Here is a 22,632-nt window from a genome sequence, read left to right as displayed (position 1 = left end):
TGGCAAAGATTTTCTCCCACTCTGTAGCCTCTCTCTTCACATTGCTGATAGTTTCCTTTGCTGAGAGAAAGCTTTTTAATTTGAATCTATCCCCGTTATTGATTATTGCTTTATTTCTTGTGCTAAGGGAGTCCTGTTAAGCAATTCTGATCCTAAGCCAACATGTTGAAGATTTGGACCTACTTTTTCTTCTATAAGACGCAGGGTCTCTGGTCTGATTCCAAGGTCCTTGATCCATTTTGAATTGAGTTTTGTGCAGGGTGAGAGACAGAGGTTTAGTTTCATTCATCTGCATATGGATTTCCAGTTTTCCCAGCACCATTTGTTGAAGAGGCTATCTTTTCTCCATTGCATATTTTTGGCACCTTTGTCTACTATGAGAGAATTGTATTTATTTGGGTTTGTGTCTGTGTCCTCTACAAGCAGTCAACAGATATATGAAAAAATGTTCAACATCTCTAGTAATAAGAGAAATGCAAATCAAAACTACCCTAAGATTCCATCTCACCCCAAGTAGAATGGCGATTATCAAGAATACAAGCAACAATAGGTGTTGGTGAGGATGTGGGGGAAAAGGTACGCTCATACATTGCTGGTGGGGTTGCAAATTAGTGCAGCCACTCTGGAAAGCAGTGTGGAGATTCCTTAGAAAGCTTGGAATGGACCCACCGTTTGACCCAGCTATCCCCCTCCTTGGCCTATACCCAAAGGACTTAAAATCAGCATACTACAGAGATACATCCACATCAATGTTCATAGCTGCTCAATTCACAATAGCCAGATTGTGGAACCAACCTAGATGCCCATCAATTGATGAATGGATAAAGAAACTGTGATTGATATATATAATGGAATATTACTCATCCATGAAGAATGATAAAATTATGACATTTGCAGGCAAATGGATGGAATTGGAGAATATCATGCTAAGTGAGATAAGCCGATCTCAAAAAACCAAAGGACGAATGATCTCGCTGATAAGCAGATAATGACACATAATAGGGGTGGGAGGGAGGCAAGAATGGAGGAAGGAGGGACTGTATAGAGGGAAAAGAGGGGTGAGAGGGGTGGGAGGGGTGGGGGGAAGGAAAAAAATAACAGAATGAATCAAACAACATTACCCTATTTAAATGTATGATTACACAAATGGTATGCCTTGACTCCATGTACAAACAGACAAACAAGATGTATCCCATTTGTTTACAATAAAAATAAATTTTAAAAAATTAAGTAAAAAGAAGGGGACATGTATGCAGACCACATTGACAAAGTGAGTCCCGTGACTATCTGGAGAAGGAGCAGCACCAGACAGAGGGGCAGCACGTTCAGGGGCCCAAGTCATTTTTTCCCCATGTTCTAGCCAGCTTTCTTTGCCTTTAATAGTCCCCAAATGTGTTAGTCTGCAAGTTAGGGAATTCTGGTATTCTAAACTGTCAACACTATGTAAATATGTGATAGTTTAATATGATAGCATTAGTAATCTCTAGAGAACTCCACTATCGTAAATTGAGCCATTACAAATTTTTGAAGGAATTTCTTCCTAAATGCACTGACTCTATGGTGGCAGAAATTTATGATACAACTATTCTATTATTAATTTGATCGGAACATTTACAAAAGTGAATAAACAAATTAATTGTTAGAAATACTATCTACTACATAATGAATGCTACTGTTGTTCAGACACTGTGCTTATTATACACATTGAGGGGATATAAGGCATTATTTGAAAACATACATCACTACCAACCTATAATAAACCTTCCCTCCAGAAAGATATTATTTCCCCATTTCATATATTAGGTGCCTGGGTGGTCAGAGAAGGTCCCTTGTTAAATATCCAGGAGAGCTCAGGTTCCATCCTCGGCCTGTCTGATGCTAAACCCAGTGCTCTCTTATGTGTACCATGTTGCCCAAAAGATTTTACCTCCAATTTCTTAGTGTGTGGGTGGTAGACAGGTTTGGAACCCTGGGAAATGTGGGGGAAAAGGAAAGCACAAGTCCTGTATTCAGAGAAACAAAAATACAGTTGGGGAGAGATAATTACCAGAGAAATAACAGAGGACAGTGAAAGAGGAGCATAAACACGTAATTGATTCCTAGGACTATGAAAGAGGGAGATTAATGTAGACTGTAGACAATAAGCCTGAAGCTGAACTTTTGAAAGACAGGTATAAATTAGGTAGGCTGTATCATAGAGTTCCAATCATATATGGATGTTGGAATCTACTTCTGTACATAGGGTGAAAATCGGATATCATGATGATTACCCATGAAAATTACTTGGCAAGCTAGAGATGACCTACTGTCTCTCAACATAGTAAATACAATGCAACTGTATTTTTTCTAGTTTTTCCCCCTTTGGTTAAGCTCAAAAGGAATATTCACCTTGTGAATAATATGCCTTATATTGCATAAAAATACATATCTTAAAATTCTAGATAACATAGTCATATTCAGAGTGACTGGACACTAACATGAAAGGCAGTCAGGAGCTACACCTGATAGGACCTGGATTTGTGTTTCCCTGTCCTACTCACCCTGGGACATATTTCCATTGAGTGGAATGGCAGTTCTCTCAGCCCATGAATCACTGATTTTATATTTATCAAATATGAATGTTCTGAAACCTTACTGAAATGAGGTTTGTTCTGCATGAGAAAAAGAAAAAACACTAGCAAAAAGTCCAGGGTGGAAATAATTTTGGATTCTGATGAGATAATAATCAAATGAGCATTCTAAAGAGATATGGGAAAGCAGTGGGCCAAGCATAGGAAGGCCTTGAAAACCAGAGACAACTCAGGATTCACCTGTTGGAAGTAGAAATCATTGTAGGTTTTTGAGAAATGGAATATCACTGTGGAATAGATCTTTAATGCAGATTAATCTGCTGATAAAATGTAGGCCATGTAGTAAAGTAGAAATAGAAATGACCAACCCAAAGGCATGTGTAATAATCTGGGAAGAGAGGTGGTATAAAAGAATTATAGTCATAGCCATGGAACTTGTTTGGAGATAACTTTATTTTCTTTTCACCTTACTTGATCTCATTAAAGCATTTTAAAGGAAATAATAATGCACATTCAAAGGAATAGGTTCAATCCCAAGAATTTGGTGAATCAGCTGGCTGTAGGTTTTTACAATGTACTTTTCATCCATCCCTCCATTTAGCCACCCATCCATCCAGTCTTCTTTCCTTCCTCTCTAAATGTTGGCTTACAAACACATTCCTTCCCCAGATAAAAGTCCCAGGATACCACCATCAGATGTGGGTGGCATTTAATTAGATAATGAGTGTGAAAGTGACTCAAAAATTCTGAAAACAAATTTGAATTGTTAAGATTATTTTTACTATCTAGTTGGCATTCCTCTTGGATTCTGTTAAAATCACATTTAAATTATATAGACAGACTATTGCTCATATATTTCAGAACACAGACTGTATATCCTTCAATGATCTAGTTTCTGACTGTTATGATTCCTTTTGCATTTTTATGATAGCATCTTCTGGAGAACTAATTGACCAATGAGAAAGAGACTTTTCCTTTCCTTTATCAAGACCTAAAATTATCACTTTGGTTTTTTCTATGATGTTCTTAATTAAACATTTGGAACTCTAAGAATAACAATTTTGTTTTGTTTTAATAAGATCCCTTTTTTGTTCTCATTAGGCAATATTAAGTACAGTCATGTTAACTGCTATTCCTACACTGAATTTTCAGTTTTCTGATAATAAGGTTTTCTTTCTTTGGTTTCAAAAAGCCAAATAATCTGAGGAAGAGTAGCCAAAAAAAGTTCATTCAAGGAAACATTGCATGGTGATCCCCTGGCCATGGCTTTCAGAGTTCAGATGACTGAAGTAACTGACAGTGTTGACATCTAATTATAATTTTTTTTCCTACTGGGAAACCTAGCAGGCAAGCGTCTTCTCTTCTCTAATAACAATACTATAAAGTGTCAAGCATGCATAACTTCTCAAGTCTGAGAGCAAGATATAAAATTTTTAAGATCATCTCGTGCTTTTGTTCCCTTCCAGCATTTTAACTTACATGAATTATCTTGGGGAATAGAATGGCTCAGTGTTACAGTTGAAGTTGATTAAGCTTACCTTTTTTCTAACTGAGTAAAAGCATCACTACATGGCAGCTGGCCAAGAGCTACAACCTGCAGGACAGATGCCCACCAGATACCAGAACCTGGTGTGAGGAGATGATGAAGGCAAGGCACGGGGACCCGGTGATGAGAGAGCATGAAGGCAGCTCCCTTCCAGTGCTGACTGCCTCTTCACGATGCAGTCTGTCCCCCTGCTCATTCCCAAGGGGCATGAAGGACAAGGAGCATGGCAAGTTGCATTGGAAAAGAATTTTCTTCTTGTCGGCTGTAAGCTCAACTATTTACTGGCTTCCCCCAGTTTAGATTCTGTTGGTGGGCAAATATGTTATATTTGCTCTTTATGAATAATCAATAATGGTAATCTAACCCACACCATACCCTCAAAGGAACTAAAGTCGAGAGCACGATAAGGTCTGTAAACAAATAGAGCGTGGATCCTAACAGTTAGTGCTCCTGGCCTGTCTGGAGAATAATTCTGAAACTCTTTTTTTTCTGTGAATCAGTGTTTTTTTGTTGTTTTTTTTTTTTTCCAACCTACAGTAAGGACATCCTGTAGTAGTACATCCTATTTGAGTGGAAAATAAAATAAATATATACCTAGAAAAATTACACAATTTATTATTAATAAATATAATACACTCTGCTATTTCCTATCCTGTTCGTCTTCCTCTATCCCCCTCCTCCCTCACCCTCATGCTATTTGCAACCCTTTATTTCATGACCATTAATAAGGGATGAGGTGTGGTTTGCACTCAGCATGGTTCAGCCCGAGCTACACTAAGGCAGGTTCTGTACTGCGTTCATATTCTCATTTTAATCATCTAGTCATGCTTGACATGGGGTAAGCACAGTAAATGTTCAGTAAGTGTATAGATACCCAAATACCCTTACAACCAATTTTTGGTCAAACCTGATGAATGACACAAATATGTTCCTTGTGATCCTAACCTAGAGAAATAAGAAAAAATAGCCATTGTCTCATTGCGTCACCTCTACTGAGGTGAAGGTAAAAGGATAATGAATTACATATGATTGGGAAACCATCCATATAGTCTAAGGGTAGGCAAAAGCATCTACCACCCTCAACTTCTAATACATTTCATCTCTCTAATGGTCTCTTTCATTCAGCATGCTGTGGAGGATTTTCTGAAACCATGACTTAAGGAATGAAATCTACCTTCAATTATTTATGGTTTAAATTAATGCAAATAAGATTTCCTGGCTTGCTGTGCTGATACTCATTAATAAATATTTCACTGGGTATTAGGAAGATTCAGAGTGACTAAATGAGGCTCTTTTTCAACATAAACAAAAGCCCTTGTGCTTTCCTGTACTGTGCAGGCTGATTCCTAGGTCTGGCTTTCATTAAGGCAAATGAACGCTAGATGGGTGCATCAACAGAGCCATGGGTCCTCTGGGAGCCAGAGTCAGCAGGGGCTCTGCAGTGAAATAATCCTTCAGTTAAACCAAATTTAATCTCATTAGCAGGGTAATTGTGCTGTTAAGGGAAATGGCCAACCAGGTTAAAGAGAACCCACATAGTCTAATTACTCTTCCACTTTTGCCATTGGAGGATAGAACACTGAACTAAGAGGCAGAAGATGCACGATTCTGTGCTTGGCCTCAAGTCTCGAGTGTTGGAAAATTCCAGCTCTCACACTCCCTAGGGCCTGTGAATTGCATTTGTGTCATGTCATACATACTGGGATCCTTTCCTATAAACACAGCAGTAATATTAGATCCTGTCACCTTGCTCCTTTTTATTTGTCCATTTTGCCCCCTCACCTTTCCAATAAACGTATGCACATCAGACCTCACCATGGTTTTGTTCAGAAGATAGTAGTGCAACAAAACATTCTGAAACTACCAAAATGTCCAAAATTTAGTTATGAAAATCTTGACTTACAATGTTTCTACTCATTGGGGAATTTTGTAGAATCATTGAATCTGTAACCATATAATTTGCATTCTTATAAATTTACATGCATATGGGCTTGCCATTTTTAGGATGTGGTTTGGAAGAAAGAATGATGGGCTGATTAACAGCCAGATCAGGGCTCTAGACAGTCTTAAAGCTTGATAGCAGTGTGACCTTCAGCAAATTACTAATCTTATCTGAACCGCAGTTTTGTCATAAGTAAAGTGGAAATAATTATCAATATCAAAATAGCCCCCAAAGCAGAATGAAGTTCAAATAAGTAAAAGTCCTTTGTAAGCATTGACACACACTGCAGGTATGAGAGGTCATCACGCGTCCATTTGAACTGTATTATGTGGCATCCCCAGCTCCTACGGCACAGCTTGTTCATAATCGGCAGATATTAGTTCTATGTTAGGGAAGTTTAGCATCATGTTTTAGATTGTTGCTGGGATTTTTGTATTTTTGTTTTGTTTTGTCATGTGTTTTTTGTGGCACTGGGGTTTGAACCTAGGGGTACCTCTTGCACTGAGCTGTATCACCAGCACGCTTTTTTTTTTTTTTTTTTTTTAGACAGGGTCTTGCTGGCTTGCCCAGGCTGGTCTCAAAATTGCAGTCCTGCCTCAGCCCCACCCAAGTAGCTGGGATGATAGTCCTGTTCCACCATGCCCAGGTGCTACTGGGATCTTATGTGAATGATTATTGCCTAGAGTTTGTCAAAAATAAGTAGCAAAATGGAGGCTGCTGCATCCTTTTCAACAAGAGAGAAAATAGTCAGGTGCAGTGGCACACACCACCAGCTCGGGCGGCTGAGGCAGGACGATCTAGAGTTCAAAGCCAGCCTCAGCAAAAGCGAATGTTTTCAACTCAGTGAGACCCTGTCTCTAAATAAAATACAAAATAGGGCTGGGGATGTGGCTCAGTGGTCGAGTGCCCTGAGTTCAATCCCTGGTACAAAAAAGAGAGAGAGAGAAAATACATTGAATACCTTCTGTCCAAGAAGAGCTTATGTCACTTCCAAAACAAAGTATGCTTATGGGAAATAACAGAAAAACACTTACAGGTATTAACAAGTATGAATGCAATGTAGTAACAACCTGAATACATAAATAGTAAATGCAGAACTAAGTCTTGAGCTTGTAGCTATCATGCCTGTGGCCATAATTTTTCATTGTCGAGCTCATGAAAATGAACAATTTTATGTTTACTATCATACTGAAAACAAACCATGTTAAAGGGATCTGACTGCCAATATGACGGCTGGAAATTTTTTCATGAATTTCCATATACAAACTACTTCTATAGGCCATTTCTGTCTCTTGCATGTTCTTCTGTAGTTAAGAGCAACAATCAGCCCAAGAATGTCACACACTGAAAAGAGTCACCTAATGCAGAGGTTGACTCCTGGACCGCTCTTTTATCTGCTGTGTTCTTTAGGTATTTGTCATCAGCATAATCCAAAAGAACATCAGTTCTGCAGAAACTGATAATATTGTAATTCTTTTATGGGGACTAGTTTTTCTTTGGAAATGCTATGTGTTCCATCATTTTAATGCCTTCACAGTTGAAAACATATTCACCTGAAAGTTCCCACCCACACAGGAGACTATTCTTTTTCTGTCTTATTCAATATACAAATGTAATAATCTATACACCTCAGGTTTGTGAGCAGAATTTTAACTCTTGTTTAGCTTTACAGAGAATATGAAAACGTGAATAAGATGGAACTTTAGAGATAATAATTTTTTTAAGAATTGCTTATGTTTTGTTTTGAGTTGACACATAATGGCTGTACATATTTATGGGGTAGAGTATGCTCTTTTAATACATGTATATATCATAATGATCATCAGAATAGAATGTTTTCTTAAACTTTTTAATATTTAGATATAGATTTAAGTGTAGTTATAAGAAATAATACAGAGAGATCTCACATATCCTTCACCCAGGAGGAATAATCATTCTTTAATTCCTGTCTAGTAAGTAGATGATATGAAACTGTCTATAAATGAGGAAAGAAACACAGGATATTTAGCTTAGTTCACTTTCGAGATTATACTGGGTTTTTTTTTTTTTTTTGGTTTTTTTGTTTTGTTTTGTTTTTTTGGCAGGGGGGTACCAGGGATTGAACTCAGGAGCACTTGACCACTGAGCCACATCCCCAGCCCTCTTTTGTATTTTATTTAGAGACAGTGTCTCACTAAGTTGCTTAGTCCCTCACTTTTGCTGAGGCTGACTTTGAACTCACAATCCTCCTGCCTCAGCCTCCCAAACTGTTGGGATTATAGGCATGCACCACCGCACCTGGATTATTATACTGGTTTTACACCAGCCCAATTTGTCATGGTGAAACCCTGTAGTTTGTCAGTACATGGTCAAAAATAAATCTAAAAAGTGATACTCTTTTCAAGTAGGAATGGACTCTGTAGGAAATAAATTTGAGAAGTATTTCGAACCACTATATAATAATATAATAATAACTTTGTGAATACTGTTGCAAGATAATTATATATAATATATGTTATATATTGGTCTGGGAAAGTGTTAATAGGAGCAGAAAAAGTAACCGACAATGATATGAGATAATCAAGTATGCAATAAATGAATATGTAAGTAGAAAAGTGTAAAGGTCAAGAATCATATCCTAATTGTTATTGTCTGTACCTCATATCCTATTTGCTCACTAGGGGATCACTTACTACTTACAGATACTTTTTTCTCAGAACATTTTGCATTCAGGTTGGCAGGTGATCAAGTGACAAGAAACAGAAGGGCTGAGTAAAAATAATCATAAGCTAAGTTCAGGAGCAAGGTTAGCTGCCAAATAGACTCATTAGAGATCATTCAAGATGAGTTTCCAGAGCACCCATTTATTAAACTTAATGAAATCCATCCTGTTGAGCAACAGTGAAGGAGAGAACCAAGTAGCCTACCTGTCTCTTCTGCAAGAGTATATTGTAATTTTATCCCAACAGATGCATAAGTCATGTTTTGACACATGAAGTACTTCCAGTCTTGAATTTCTGTTTCTAAAGCCTGAGTAGTATTTGACTTAGGAAAGATTCACAGAAGTTCACATTTGAGAAAAGGACTAAGTTTGAATTTACTGATAATTTGTCTTTAAAATGTTTCATTTTGACATGTTTAACTTAATGCCTGCCTCATCTCATTTTATAACCTTTTTTATATTTTCTTTCACTATCTCAATTATTTCATCATATTTTTATCCAGCCCTAGTTATTTCCTAAAAGTAGCCTTAAAATAACCTGTGCATTTTATTCTAACCTTTAAAAAGTCCTGGCCTTTAACATCAAGTCTAAATAAGTTGTAATAGTAATTTAATATTATTTATTAAAATGTTTATTAACTATATCCATCGTACTTGACATACTGTTAGGTGCTTTGGTTATGATTCAAAGATATAACTGCTGCTCTGAAGGAGCTTTAATTCTGTTATGAGAGAGAAAAACATAGGTAGAAAAATACTAATGTTTGATATAATGAAATAAAGAATTTCAAATAAATAAGTAGAGCAGTTTAAAGAGTTTTAATTCAGCTTTGAATTAGTCCTTGAAGGAAGACTTCAGTGAAAATAATAATTTTTCAAACCTCCACTCTGATATGCCACAATTTAGAAAATGCTGGGTGTACCAGAAGTAGACCCCACGGACACCACGAGAAAAGGCATGGAATTCTTATTCTTTCAATGCACAGAGTACACAGAAAGTGAAGTTTGCTGATGCATAAAAGTAGAAATAATGCCAGACTTATTTTTTATGTACCTACATAACCTCACACACTATCGACAAGGAAGAAGACATATTCCCTCTGTTCAAGAAACTTAAAACCTGCTAGGCTGCAGACTCCTCAGCAGGAGTAATCTTTGTACGTAGAGTGATGTGGCAGCATAGTAAAAGGTCATTTAACACACAGGTAGAGGAGTAAGTGACCCCTGAGTTAGTGGCTGTGAGACACACGTCATTCGGGAGTGTTCTAGGTAAATGGTCCAGCATGTGCAACACCTGGAGGTGAGAGAAGGTGAGCACGTTGACAAAATTGCCAGTAGTTATATATTCTGTGCTCTTGTGAGATTAATATGATAGCTGTCTCTTGGATACTTGCAGGAAGCAGGGGTTGAGGACAGGAAAACCAGTTAGGAAATTGTTTTAGGAAAGCCTGAGAAAGCTTATACGTGCCATCCATTCATCTACATACCTCATTTAATAAGAACCTGCATTAGGGAATGACTGTTAGAATGGAGGTGCAGGAGTGTCTGCCTGGGCTCCAGCATTGAACTAGTTGAGTTGATGCCATTCATATATATTATGTGCTGTGTGAGTGACAGCCCGTGGGCCATTTCCTGTTCTTTGACTAAGGATGCTTGAGCACCTATAGCAGTGTGGACACACCATAAATGTTGCCTGAATAAATGAAGACATAACACTGAATACACGTATTAACACAAGAGAGTATGTAAAACTAATGTCCCTAAGTCTGGAAGCTTCTTACATGAATAGAAAGCTGAGGAAAAAGTAAAAGGTGATTTTTAAGCTTGATCCTAAGTAACTAAGGTGATGATGGTACAAAACTAGAGAGCACAGAAAGAATTGAAATAACAATGGGAGGACAGCGGTGAAGAGTTCCATGTTAGACATAAATTTGAGTTATCAAGAGGACATTTGAATGAAAGTCTCCAACAGGTGATTGAAACTGCAGATTACGAGCAAAAGGTGTGGGATTATGCTTTACTGGATTGCTGTCTTGGATACGTATTTGTATTCAGCAATACTGTGGTCTTCTTCACCCACCTGAGATCCCACCAGGGACCCCTCCAGGGTTTTCAGCATGGACTTGTGTCTGTTGACTGTTCCCCACTTGCCTGCCCACCTTATGAGTCCTGAGCATAGGAGTGAATGTTTGAGAGACAGTGATGTTGGAGGAGTATGTTAGATAGGGTAGGCTCACCTCCAACGTGGTCTCTTGAGCCAAACTGTCCAAAATCAAATTTTGATCCCAGGCTTACTAGTTCTGTGACCTTGGCAAGGTGACTTAACCTTTTTGGGCCTTCCTTTACTCTTCCAAATGGCAGTTATCAAAGTACTTTATTTCATAGTGTTAAAAGGAATATATGAAGCAGAGCATGATTGCCTTAAAACAGTTCTGGCATATAAGAACAATATAACTGTCAGCTGTTAATGCTACTGTGATTTTTTCGGTTGCTCAGTTTCATCCTAGGTAAAATGAAGATAGGAATATGCAGTCCTCTAGGGTAATTGTCAGAGTTACACGAAATACTCCACATAAAGCTCTTAGATCAGGACATGGTTAGAACTCCATAGGTGTGAGCAATTATTAACATAGCGCCTACTGACACAGCAACAGGTAAGACTTGCCAGATTCCCCTGTGTCTTGCATTAGAATATCTGAAGCCCAACCTGATCCGGGACACCTAAAATAGAGTATAATTTTACACAGAAGTTTCCAGGTGATGATAGTTATTTTAGTTATTTTGTAATAAGTTGCATTTTTTTCTTGGAAAAAAATTTTTGACAGCTTTATCTTTTATTAAAAAATATATAAAGGGGAGGTTATTTTACTGTGAGTAAAGTGAACTGAGAAGATAAAAATAGAATTCCAAACCTACCAGAAAAGCAGGATTATTTTGCCTTTGAGTTTTATAGCCATAGGCTTTATTTATTTATTTATTTATTCATGTGCATTTTGAGGTGTTTAAAATAGATTTCTTGATGTTAAGGGTTATAGTTTAAGTCACTTCAATTTCCAAATTATATGCTTAAAAATCTAAACAGCTGTCATTTGAAAGAGCCTTACTTCGTTTTACCTAAAGTGCTTTTCAGTCTGGAGGGAACACTTAAATGCAGTTGCGAATCACTTGCAATATACTCATGGTAAGAGTTTTAAAAGTTGAATTTGTTTGTAAGCCTGCAGAGTCCAAATTTTGTAGATTATATTCTTTTCTCCCTTTACCTAATGATTTTTAGTTCTTTTCTTCTCTAGTCTTACACATGAATTTCACTCATTATAAATAAGAGTACCCAAATTCCTTTTTATTTCATTAGTTCAGCAAATTGCCTCCTAGGGCTGTGGGCTGAAGACAAGATTGGGCTCAGCAATGATGAGCTTATTTTGCACTTTTACCCAGAAAATCTTTCTATACAAAGGCACAGACAGTAGTTAGACTCAGCATGAACAATTACAGACTGTTGGGGGAGAGGCTCTTCCTGATGTGCCAATGGCTTACTCCCATGAATTAAGAGGCAAATGTGCTCCAAAGTGCATTAACCTTTATGGATTTTTCTTCGGTTTTCATGTTCCACTGATTTATGGTCTTAAATATGCCTGTTGCTGCTGTTTCTGAATGAGTCCCTTGTAAATCATTCCTAAACGATCTTTTTCAACTCAGATAATACAAGTAAGTTGAATATATTGCAAATCAATTCCTCTGAGCTCCTTTTCCTCTTTGCTCAAGTTGTTTTCCAGTTTGCTCTGTGCCTTAAATGTCATATCTGAGAGCAGTCAAGGAAGCAAGAAACATGTCTTTAAAAAAAAGCCAGGCTGCCTCTTTCTGCAGCTGAGCCCTTCCTGGTCTTTTGCCTGACCTTACTTGGGTTTGATTCCGAAATCACACTTAACTTTAGTGCAACCATCTGGTCATCCTTTGTGTAAGAATGGGTCCATGTCTGGGACTACATTCTATCATGGACTCTATTATAAATTCTAGGGTTTTTTTCCCCCTCATACAAATCAAGCATGGAAGGGATTTTGAATATACTGTGTTCTCAGTCCGCTAAGGAGAGTTCTTTTTATTCAGATGAATAAATAAACCTGCTTCCATCACAACTTCTACAATACAGTGCAGACCTCTTGTGTTCAATGATACTTACAGCTGGCAGCCATCACAGTTCTTGGCTGTGATGAAATGGAAAAATTGGACTTTATGATAAACTATAATTTGTGATAAGGAGGCTGAGCTAAGCAAGAGACTTGGGAAACTCAAGTGAAATTTTATTTAATTTATAATTTCCCTGGATAGAAATCATATCAAGATAAAAATTTTGAAAATATTGGGTGAAATGTTGGTAGCGTGTTCTCATTTGTGCATTCTAAAAGTGCATAACTTAGTCCAAGAAAGAGTCAATTTTAAAATGCAGGTATTGCATATGTATATGCTTTTCGAGGTTCCCTACTTGATAATCTGAAATGAAAACCTCTGGTTAAATATTTACAGCTAGCAATATTAGAATTTAGGAAATAAGATCCATGCTTTGCACAATCAAATGTGATGAATCGGCTGCATACGTTCATTATTTATTTTGTGGTTTATCCTACTTCACAACCTTAGGTTTAGGAAGCTGATTTGGATAATGTTCTTCCAAATCCTGTAATCAGATGCTCTGCATACAGCCTTATGCAGATCCTGTTCTTTGAGTCCCCATGGTCTCTTTCCTACATGCACAGATGTACCTTTACTTCATGTCTGCCCATTCGGCACTTGCAGGGCTACAAGTCCCAAGTGTGAAAACTCTTCTGGAGATTAGCTCTTACCCTTTTGACAGGGTTCCATCTGTGTTCTAGGGTAACTTTGAAGTGAAGTGTGTTTTTTCCTAATGAGATTATTTTCACTGTTAAAAATTCAGTGCTTTCCTACTTCCACAGAATAGGAGCCCTGTTTGAAAATTGGACTCTTTTCATGATTCTCCTCTATACCCTTACCTCTCTCTCCTATCTCACACTTAACAGGTCATTTAAAAAGTACTTACCAGGTGAAAGAACCCAAGCAGTTTATTGTGGGAATTTTGGGGGTAGTAAAATATAGATTTGTCATGAAAAAAGTTGAGGAGCTGCCCACAATATTATAACTTATGGAAATAATTCAACAGCAGCAAAATGAACATTCAGTGTGGGGTTATCTATTTTTAAAAACATGGAGGAACACTGATGTTGCCTAATACATGTTTGGTTTAATAATGTCATGTTCATTAGCATGATGGAATAAGTTTATTATAATACTACGAAAGAGCAAGGAAAAAAGAAGGATGGACAACCAATTTATTATTGTCTAATAAAAAGACAATGTGGGAATGCAGAGAGGAACCAGATAATACTCTTTCAGAAACAGATACCAGTTAACATTGGAGTGGTAGAGATACAGGATAATTTTTTTTTTTTTTAATCTTCTATTTGAACTTCTCCACATTTTGGGGAGTAGGGCATTAGTTGTCAGGTAGGTCATGTCCTAGTTTCAGGAACTATGGGTATAAATCACAAGGTATATTCTTTATTTTATTCAATATTTTTTTCAACAAATATTTCCTGAGACTTTAACTATGTGCTGGTTTTAAACTAGTACTGTGTACTAAGGATATAGCAGGGAACAGTTTACACTTGCCCTCTCTGCACTTGGGGATTGGGTCATTCCTGCATCTATTACTGAAATGTTCAGAGTATCAGTCTAATGATGTCAATTGCTGGTTATGGATGTTCATATGGAAAAGTAAAGAATCAAGGTGAAAACAATCATAAAATGTCACACATTAATCTCCAGCCTCATTGGGTTTACGTGATTGGAATAGTAGAAATTATGAAAATACTAGCAGCCATCATTTACTTAGCAGTTATTAATTCTAATGATTAATTTTTATTTCTTCATTGAATCATCAGAGCAATCTTGTGGGGTAGGTACTATTACATCCATTTTACAGAATAGAAAAATTAAGGCTAAGAGATGCTAAGTTATCCACTGAAGATGGTACATTCCAGATCCAGACTCTAGAATACTTACTCTTGAGTGCTCTGCTCTTGACCACTCTGCTTCCCTAGGTTGTTCCTGGCCACACAGTGACACTGAGTGCGGTGAGTGAGGTTCACCCCCCAGATAGCTAGAAAAGCTCTTTTTCCATGTCTTTCCAGCCCGAGAAAGGGCAGTTTGCCCATTTACTGTAATAGATTCTCATTTTTAAATTTTATTTTTTAAAATTTTTATTATGATGAAATTGACAAGGTTATATATATTTATGGAATATAACAATGTTTTGAAATACACATTTGTAAATGGCTAAACTGAGCTAATTAACACATGGTTATCATTCATATATTTACCATTTTCTGTAGCAAGAATACTTAAAATTTACATTCTCTGTGATTTTCAAATATAAACTATTTTATACAATAGAGTTCTTGAATTTATTCCTTAACTGAAATTTGTCTCCTTTGACCAACATCCCCCACCACCCTGCCCTGACCCCAGCCTCTGGTAACGGCCCTTCTACCCACTTTTGACTAAAGAGGCTGGTGAGACAGCCCTAATTTTTTCTTTCCTTCTCCCTCCCACGTTTCATGCTTTCTTCACAGTGAGATCTCTCGCAGTTCTAAAAGCAGATTTGGAAACATGTTGAATAGGTCCCCTCCAGTTAGAGATGACAACATCAACCTGGAAGTGTCACTGGAGACTGATGAGTGTGCTTCAGGAAATGAATGATTTGTATTTGAAAGAAATCACTCAGTAGGAAGTGATGGGCCCCGTCTGCCTGTGCTGCTTGGAGCAGCTACATACTGTAGGGACACCAGAGACAAATATGGGACTGGGAAAAAAGAAAATGTGAATAATTTAGGGACGTCCTTAGTCTGTTTAGGAACAGGTTGACTAGGAAAAATGTGTTTTAATGTTTAAGATTTTGGAAATATAAGGAGTACTTTCTACTCAGAAAACTCTTGTTCTGAGTTCTTTGAAGAAAATAAATGGGAATTCTATGATTGATTTCTCATAATATAAAAAAATGATAAAGGGAATTTTGTTGTATTTACTCATTAGCAAATTAATCACAGCGGTTATCTTTTGGAAGCAGACCAAGGAGACCAGGATGCACCTGGGTGGGGAATTTCTCTGGGGGTTGGAGGAGATCAGAAGAGGTCAGCCCGGCAGGATGTGGGATTGGGAGAACTTAAAATTATGGCCGTGGTTAACTACTTTTATTTCTCCATTTTCCTCTCCTTTTTCAACTTACCCTTTCCTTAAAGATTGTGAGCTCTTGTTCAAGGTTAAGCTTTTACTTCCTTTTTCATGTTTTACTTACTTTTTCAAGTAAGAAGTCTTATTGTTGTTTCTCTTGCCATCTCAATTTCTACTTTCTTTTTTGAATTTTTGGGTTGATTTTTTTTTTTATCATGGTAATCCAACAAATGTACTATGGCACCCCCTTCCCAGCACACATGCATGCGCGCACACATGCATGCACGCACATACCCCAGGGTTAATGAATATTTAACTGGTGATATGCAAGATTATCTGTAATGTTTGATTCATTAAGTAAAAGAAACTATTAGGTTGAAAGCTAACCTTAAAGAATCATTTGTACACCAAACTTTTAAATGTGATCTAATTACACAGTAATTTATGAAATATCATCTTTTATATGTATAGGTATTTTTTTAACTTTCTAATTTAATTTTTAATGAAGCAGCTAATACAGTCACAATTTTTAACAAATGATTATAAAAAGTTATAATTGAAAGACTCATTCCCACTCCTCCTCCAGATTTCACCCCTGCCCCTTCCTCCTACATGTATTCTAGTTTTTTGTAAAACTACCCTGGGTGTCTTTATGCTAGAGTAAACAAATAAGAATATATAATTCTTATATAGAGATTATTGTAGTAAATATCACCAAATATCTATTGATCTGCACTTGCTTTTTATTTTATTTTTTTCACCTATTTCGTTTTCTTCCTCCTTTTTTGTGAGAAAAGTCCAAAGGCAGCCCTTGCTTACATAGCATTGTAGAACTGTAAAACTGACCACGCCAGTGAACACCATATGAAGCAATGAGAAAAATCACAGACGTTTCATGACTTCAAAAAATTTGGTCTAAAAATTAAGAACTCTTAGACTATTATTTATAAGTGAATAGGGGAATGAAAAATAAGAAAACTAAGATATATTTAATATGCTATAACATTAGGAACATCAAGAATTATGTTAGCTTTTTGTCACTGTGACAACTACTTGAGAAAATCTGCTTTCGAGTAGGAAAGACTTATTTTGGCTCATGGGCTCAGACGCTTCAGTCCATGATCAGTTGACTCTAGTGCAGAAACATGGAGGAGCAGACTGAGTACCTCATAGGGGTCTCAAAGCAGGAAAAGGGAAAGGATGGGACTGCGGAGGAATAAACCCCTCCAGTACACACCCCTAGTCACCCACTTCTTCCAACCAGGCCCTGTCTCCTACAGTTTCCTTTCCTTCCCAGTAATGTCGTCAGATTACGAATTCCTCAATGGATTAATTCACTGATGAAGTCAGAGCCCTCCTGATCCAGTCACTTCCCCAAATCCCCACCTCTGAATTTTGCTGAGGACCAAGCCTTTACCACCTGAGCCTTTGGGGTGGCCATAGCAAGAATTAAAATGTTTTATCTATTCCTCAGAATCTTACCAAGAGTATTTCCCCCCTTCATCTCTGAACTTAATTATACAGGGCAAGAGTCTTTTTCATGCCTTGGGAAGCTCTCACATCCCTTCCATGTTTGAGTCAGTGGCCAGCATTTGATCCTCTATTTTTTCATTGTTGTGAAATAGCAAGGGTTCTAATGCAAAGCATGTGCCAGCATCACTTCCTCTGGCATCCCATCCCTCTTCATCTTCTTCCTTCCTTTCCTACTTATGTTGAGAAACTCACCTTTGCTCTGGCAACCGTGTCTCTCAAATGGCAGCAGTGTCAAAACCCCCACAGTCACCTGTTCCTTCTGTAACTCTATTTGTATTCAGTTCAGAGTTCACTTCCCATGCCATCACTTTTAGTTTTGTTGCTGTGCTTTTATCTTTGTTCTCCAATTCCCTCTTTCAATTATCCATTTTTATAAAATGTCACATGGGCTTATCACTGGGAGAGGAGGAGACAACACAACTACACACTTGGCTGCCTGCACATGAATGGAATAGCTAATACCTTTTCCATGCTGAGCTTGAGCCCTATGGACTGTATCATGAGGCTCTCTGCAGTGACCAGTTACCAGTAGTCTTGGAAAAAGGCGTGTGATTGGTCACTGATGACGATGCATGGCTATTATTTACATAGACAATTTGGAAGAGCTAGCAGCATCGTTTTTACTTTACGCAATTATTCAGAATTCATATGCTGTAGTAACTATACTGTGATACTGTGGACTTTGAATCATGTTGTCAGGGGACTGATATTATCTAACTAAACCGTAGTAATTTAAATTTGTACATAACAAACCACACAATGCAAGGCCTGCCTCTTTCTAAAAAGTACAAGAATAATGTAAACAATTCTGCATGCTCATCTCTGAGACCTGACCATTATTAACACTCTGTTATGTATGCTCCAAGTGTTTTTAATAAATAAAATAAAGCATTAAAAATAAACTTGAGTATCCTTGACCCTCTCCCCTGCCCCCTTCTCTCTTAACATTCATACGTACACCTGTGAAGGCTTCAGTGAGAAATATGTGCTGTTTGTGGGTGTGCTCTTTAATTTGCCTTGTAATTTTGTTTTCTGTTTATCATACTTTTCTGTGTTTTTCTATTTTATCCTGTTTCCATTTATTAAGTGAAATAATTTATTTTTTAAAGTGAAAATCACGTATAGATGAATGCTAGAGTGCTGACCTGCTCTCTCCATGGGCCTGTGTTATGGTGTCATGTTTATATGAACGTTTCTCTGGATATTTAACAAACTTTTTACTCTCTCTGTCTTCCAGATTTATTCAGGAGATTGAGCATGCCCTGGGGCTTGGCCCAGCCAAACAGTGTCCTCTTCGAGAGTTTCTCACCGAGTACATCAAAAACTTCTTCCTCAATCAGGTCTTGGCTGAGATCAACAAGGAGATCGAAGGAGTCACTAAAACATCTGACCCCTTGAAGATCCTCGCTAACGCAGACACCATGAAGGTGTTGGGGGTGCAGCGGCCTCTCCTGCAGGTAAGAATCCACCACAACTTTCTGCTTTTATCAACAGTTTTTATTGACTTGGCAAGAGTCATGAATTAAAGAAGAAGGATTACCATCTGTTTCCATATTCAGCAGGGACAAAACAAGAGGAAATAAATTAAACAGGCACTAGGGAAATTTAAGTCTAACATAGTTGGAATTTCCTTAAGATCTTTGAGAAAAAACTGGTTAACTTTGAATGTGGGAATTGGTGAGTCTCGTTAACACTCAGTCAACTCTTCCTTATTTGCCTGGAATATGTCCTTGAAAAGCATTCTTTCTTTTTGTACATGCATCCCAGAGTATGAAGGATTAACAGGAAGGAGTTCAGTTACTCAACCTTACTTCAGTTACCAGCTAGAAACCCTCTGCACCATTTGACAGAAGACTTGCTATAAATAACTTGACTAGTTCATGGTGAATTTGAACCAGTAAACTGACTTTTAAAAGTCAAATCATTTAATTCAAGTAATGATCTCATTAACATTGGACTTTCTACTTTGACTTCATAAAGAAATGGTTTGGGGGCAGTAGAAACAAAACAATCTATAAATAGATATTTTTGATTAATAGATTTGAAAATGTATATTTTATATATATTTTGGCTATTGACTTGGAGATGAATATAAAACTAAAAGAAAATTAGAACAGTTTTAAATTACAGGTGAACATTGACTTTATTACCTCGTAACTTTTAGTGTTTCTTCATGTAAGGGAACAATGGGCATAAAACTCATGTTTGCAGAAGTTGCACAGTATGGTGATGTTCAAGGTGTAGAAGGCTTGAGTTCTTTAAGAGAAGCTGTGTAAATGGAAGGGAGTTTTACTTGCTTCAGTTACCTGTAGGATCTTTTTTACAGAATTTTCCCTTAAAAAAGAATGGGCATTTTTTTTTTAATAAGCAAATTTTTCTGTGATACAAAGAATAATGAACAGAGGCCTCACACTTAGGAAGATGCTTGTTTGGATTGCCTGGGCCTGTGTTTGATATGCTCCTGAGAAAGGATCTATATTAAGTCTGGGGTGCAGAGAAAAGAAAGTGGCAAAGGAGCGTGTTCACTCCTCCCTCTGCTGAGTACTCTTCCAGTGGCCCTTTGCGTAGTGGGGACCTTCTCTCTGGGTCTTATTTGACATGCCACCTCCACTGCCCCACCAAAGTAGCCCTCCTTTCCTGATTTGTATCCATTTTTCACTTCCCCTTCCCCTCCCCACGTTTTCAAGACTGTGGCTCAGCCTTGTGGACTGTGTCACTTGCCACATGGCTCTGATCTGGTTCTTCCAATGAGAAGCATGAGCTGAGCTGAAGGGTGAGGAGGACGAGGTGGAGAACTTCCTTCTGCCTTTCCTTCCTCCTTCGGATCATGGTCCTGGCTGTGGGTGCCTCCCTCTGTAACCACAAGTCCCACTAGGTGGCATTTCTTTCACAGTTTGACTCTCACTGGTCTCTGGTGACACCATTTCTTCTCCTTGTCCCTTGATTGCAGCTCTCTGTTATTACTGGTCTCCAAATTCCTCTCCCATCCTGCCCATGCCTCTGGACTTTCTCTTCATTAATTTTTCTTCATCTGAATCAAATAATACTCTTTGTGTCAGAACCCCAAAGGAATCTCCTAAATCACTATTTTAATACTTTTTTAAAAAAAAAAATTGTACTTGGTTATTTATTTATTTATTTATTTATTTTTGCAGTGCTGGGGATTGAACCCAAGTCCTGCACATGCTAGGCAAGGGATCTATGCCTGACCTACATCCCCAACCCTGACACTAAGTTGTTTATGTTTTTGTCCTCCTTAACATTTATCACGAGTGTATTTATTAATTTTGCAAATTTGTTTATTTTCTTTTTTTTTCCCCTCTAAAAGATAAGTTACAAAAGCATAGTATAGTGCCAGGCAGCAGGAAAATGCTCAATAAATAACACATTGAATGCATGCATGCCTGCATGGGGGTGGGTAGGTGGATGGACACAATCAGTAAGTTTTGAGAGTCCTTAATACCTCCAGAGTCAGAATGGAAAAATGAGAAATAATGACAAAAACATGTTTACTGTCATGCTTTGTCTGGCCACATTAGTCTCATTTTCATAAGAAACCCATCCAGTAGTTATTTCCCTGAAGTGCTGAACTGTGCGCCATAAAGAGCAAGTGTAACATGCTTAGTGCGCTGAAATCGAAGGGAGAAACAGGCAGCAGGGCACTTCCAGGGGGTCTGGGAACTGGAGATTCTGGCTTATTACACGTGATTGTTTTCAGCCTGAGTGGCAAGGACACATTAAGACCCAGCTCTAGCTGGCTGCTGTGTGGGATGTGTCAGGCCCTGTGCCGCCTGAGTGTCATCTCTGGGCGGTGCTCTTGCGTGCCTGTCAGATCACTCCCAACCTCCTCGCCAGCCATTTTGTATGTGTACTGCGCCTCTTGTTCTTTAAATCAATTACTCTGTTCTGAGGCTCGGTAAGAACTCCATTTTACCTGTTCTGTCTTTGACCTTGTCAGGATATAATTATATGTAAGTAAGTAAATCTTGAGACTAAGACCATTCAGGCTATTAGCCTCTAAATTTGTTTTCAGAGATAAAAACATCTGCTTTGTTATTTAGTTATTTTGTTGCCCTCCCTTTTTTTTCAATCAAAATTTTATTTTATGAAAATGCAAGGTACTGGAGGGGCAGATAATACATTTATTTAGTATTCTCAGAGTTATGAGATTTTAAAAAGCAAATGAGAAGATGGTTATCTTTCCTTTCCCATGCTGAGAAATTCTCGTCTTCTATCATGATTTCTCATACTCATGTTTCACTGTTTCTGTGTCTCCTTTATGTTTTTAGTCCTAAGTAATCATAGGTAACGAATGTGAAAAAAAAGTAAGGAATAATTCTCAAAAATTTGAGCTGAGAGTTCAAAACAAAAGTTAAGAAGGGAATTGGAAAAATACATGCATGTGTGAAAGGTGCAGGTGGGTTAAGTATTCAATTACATGAAGCATAAAGATGTCCTTTGCAGTTATTCCCTCTACTAGATGGTTGTTTGGTCACAGAATAGAAGGGAGGACATGCCTTTTCCTTGAGGCAGGACCCAGTGTCGTCTGGCATCTGCCCAGACAGATTCCCCAGGGAAGAGGAAGGACAAACGTCTCAGTGCTGCTTTCATCTGTTAATGATGGGCAGATGCCGTGCCTGGGCGCCCTGTGAAGAGAGCACCAGTGCCCCTACACCTCTGAGATGGCTTCTGGGCAGTACAGACATTTGTGTTATAAGTGAGCACCTCTGTGTGTGCCATATGCTTTCCCACCAGTGATTTCACTTGCCATCGCAGATCCCACAGGAGGGAAGGAAGGAAGGAAGTCAAGAGGAAAGAAGAGAACACAAGTATCATTTTATAGGTGAACCAGCTATGCAAGTGTTGGCCCAAAATAATACAGCAAAGTTGTACTGGTAAAATAATAGAGGTAATACTAGTAAGACAGCAACCATAATAGTAGGTAAGTGGGAATGACGGCAGCTAACACTTCAGTAGCATTTAACCGTGAGCTGGAACTGTTCTGAGTACTTTGTGTGTGTTGACTTATAAGTGCTTTGATTGTATGGCAGGAACTTCTGTGAGGGTCTTATTATAGTGAGAAAACTGAGAAACAATG

General features: G+C 37.9%; 1 protein-coding gene across 1 annotated transcript in view; it reads left to right on the top strand.

Moving 5' to 3' along the window:
* Nucleotides 1-22,632, top strand: part of EXOC4 (exocyst complex component 4) — a 795,814-nt gene that overhangs the window by 546,375 nt on the left and 226,807 nt on the right. Inside the window, exon 11 of the mRNA XM_079150158.1 lies at nt 18,772-18,991. Within this exon, the coding sequence (XP_079006284.1) occupies nt 18,772-18,991 (220 nt within the window). The remainder of the gene's footprint in view (nt 1-18,771; nt 18,992-22,632) is intronic.

Source organism: Sciurus vulgaris (genome assembly GCF_902686455.1).
Source record: "Sciurus vulgaris genome assembly, chromosome: 8".
NCBI lineage: Eukaryota > Metazoa > Chordata > Mammalia > Rodentia > Sciuridae > Sciurus > Sciurus vulgaris.
This window is presented reverse-complemented; position numbering and strand designations above follow the sequence as displayed.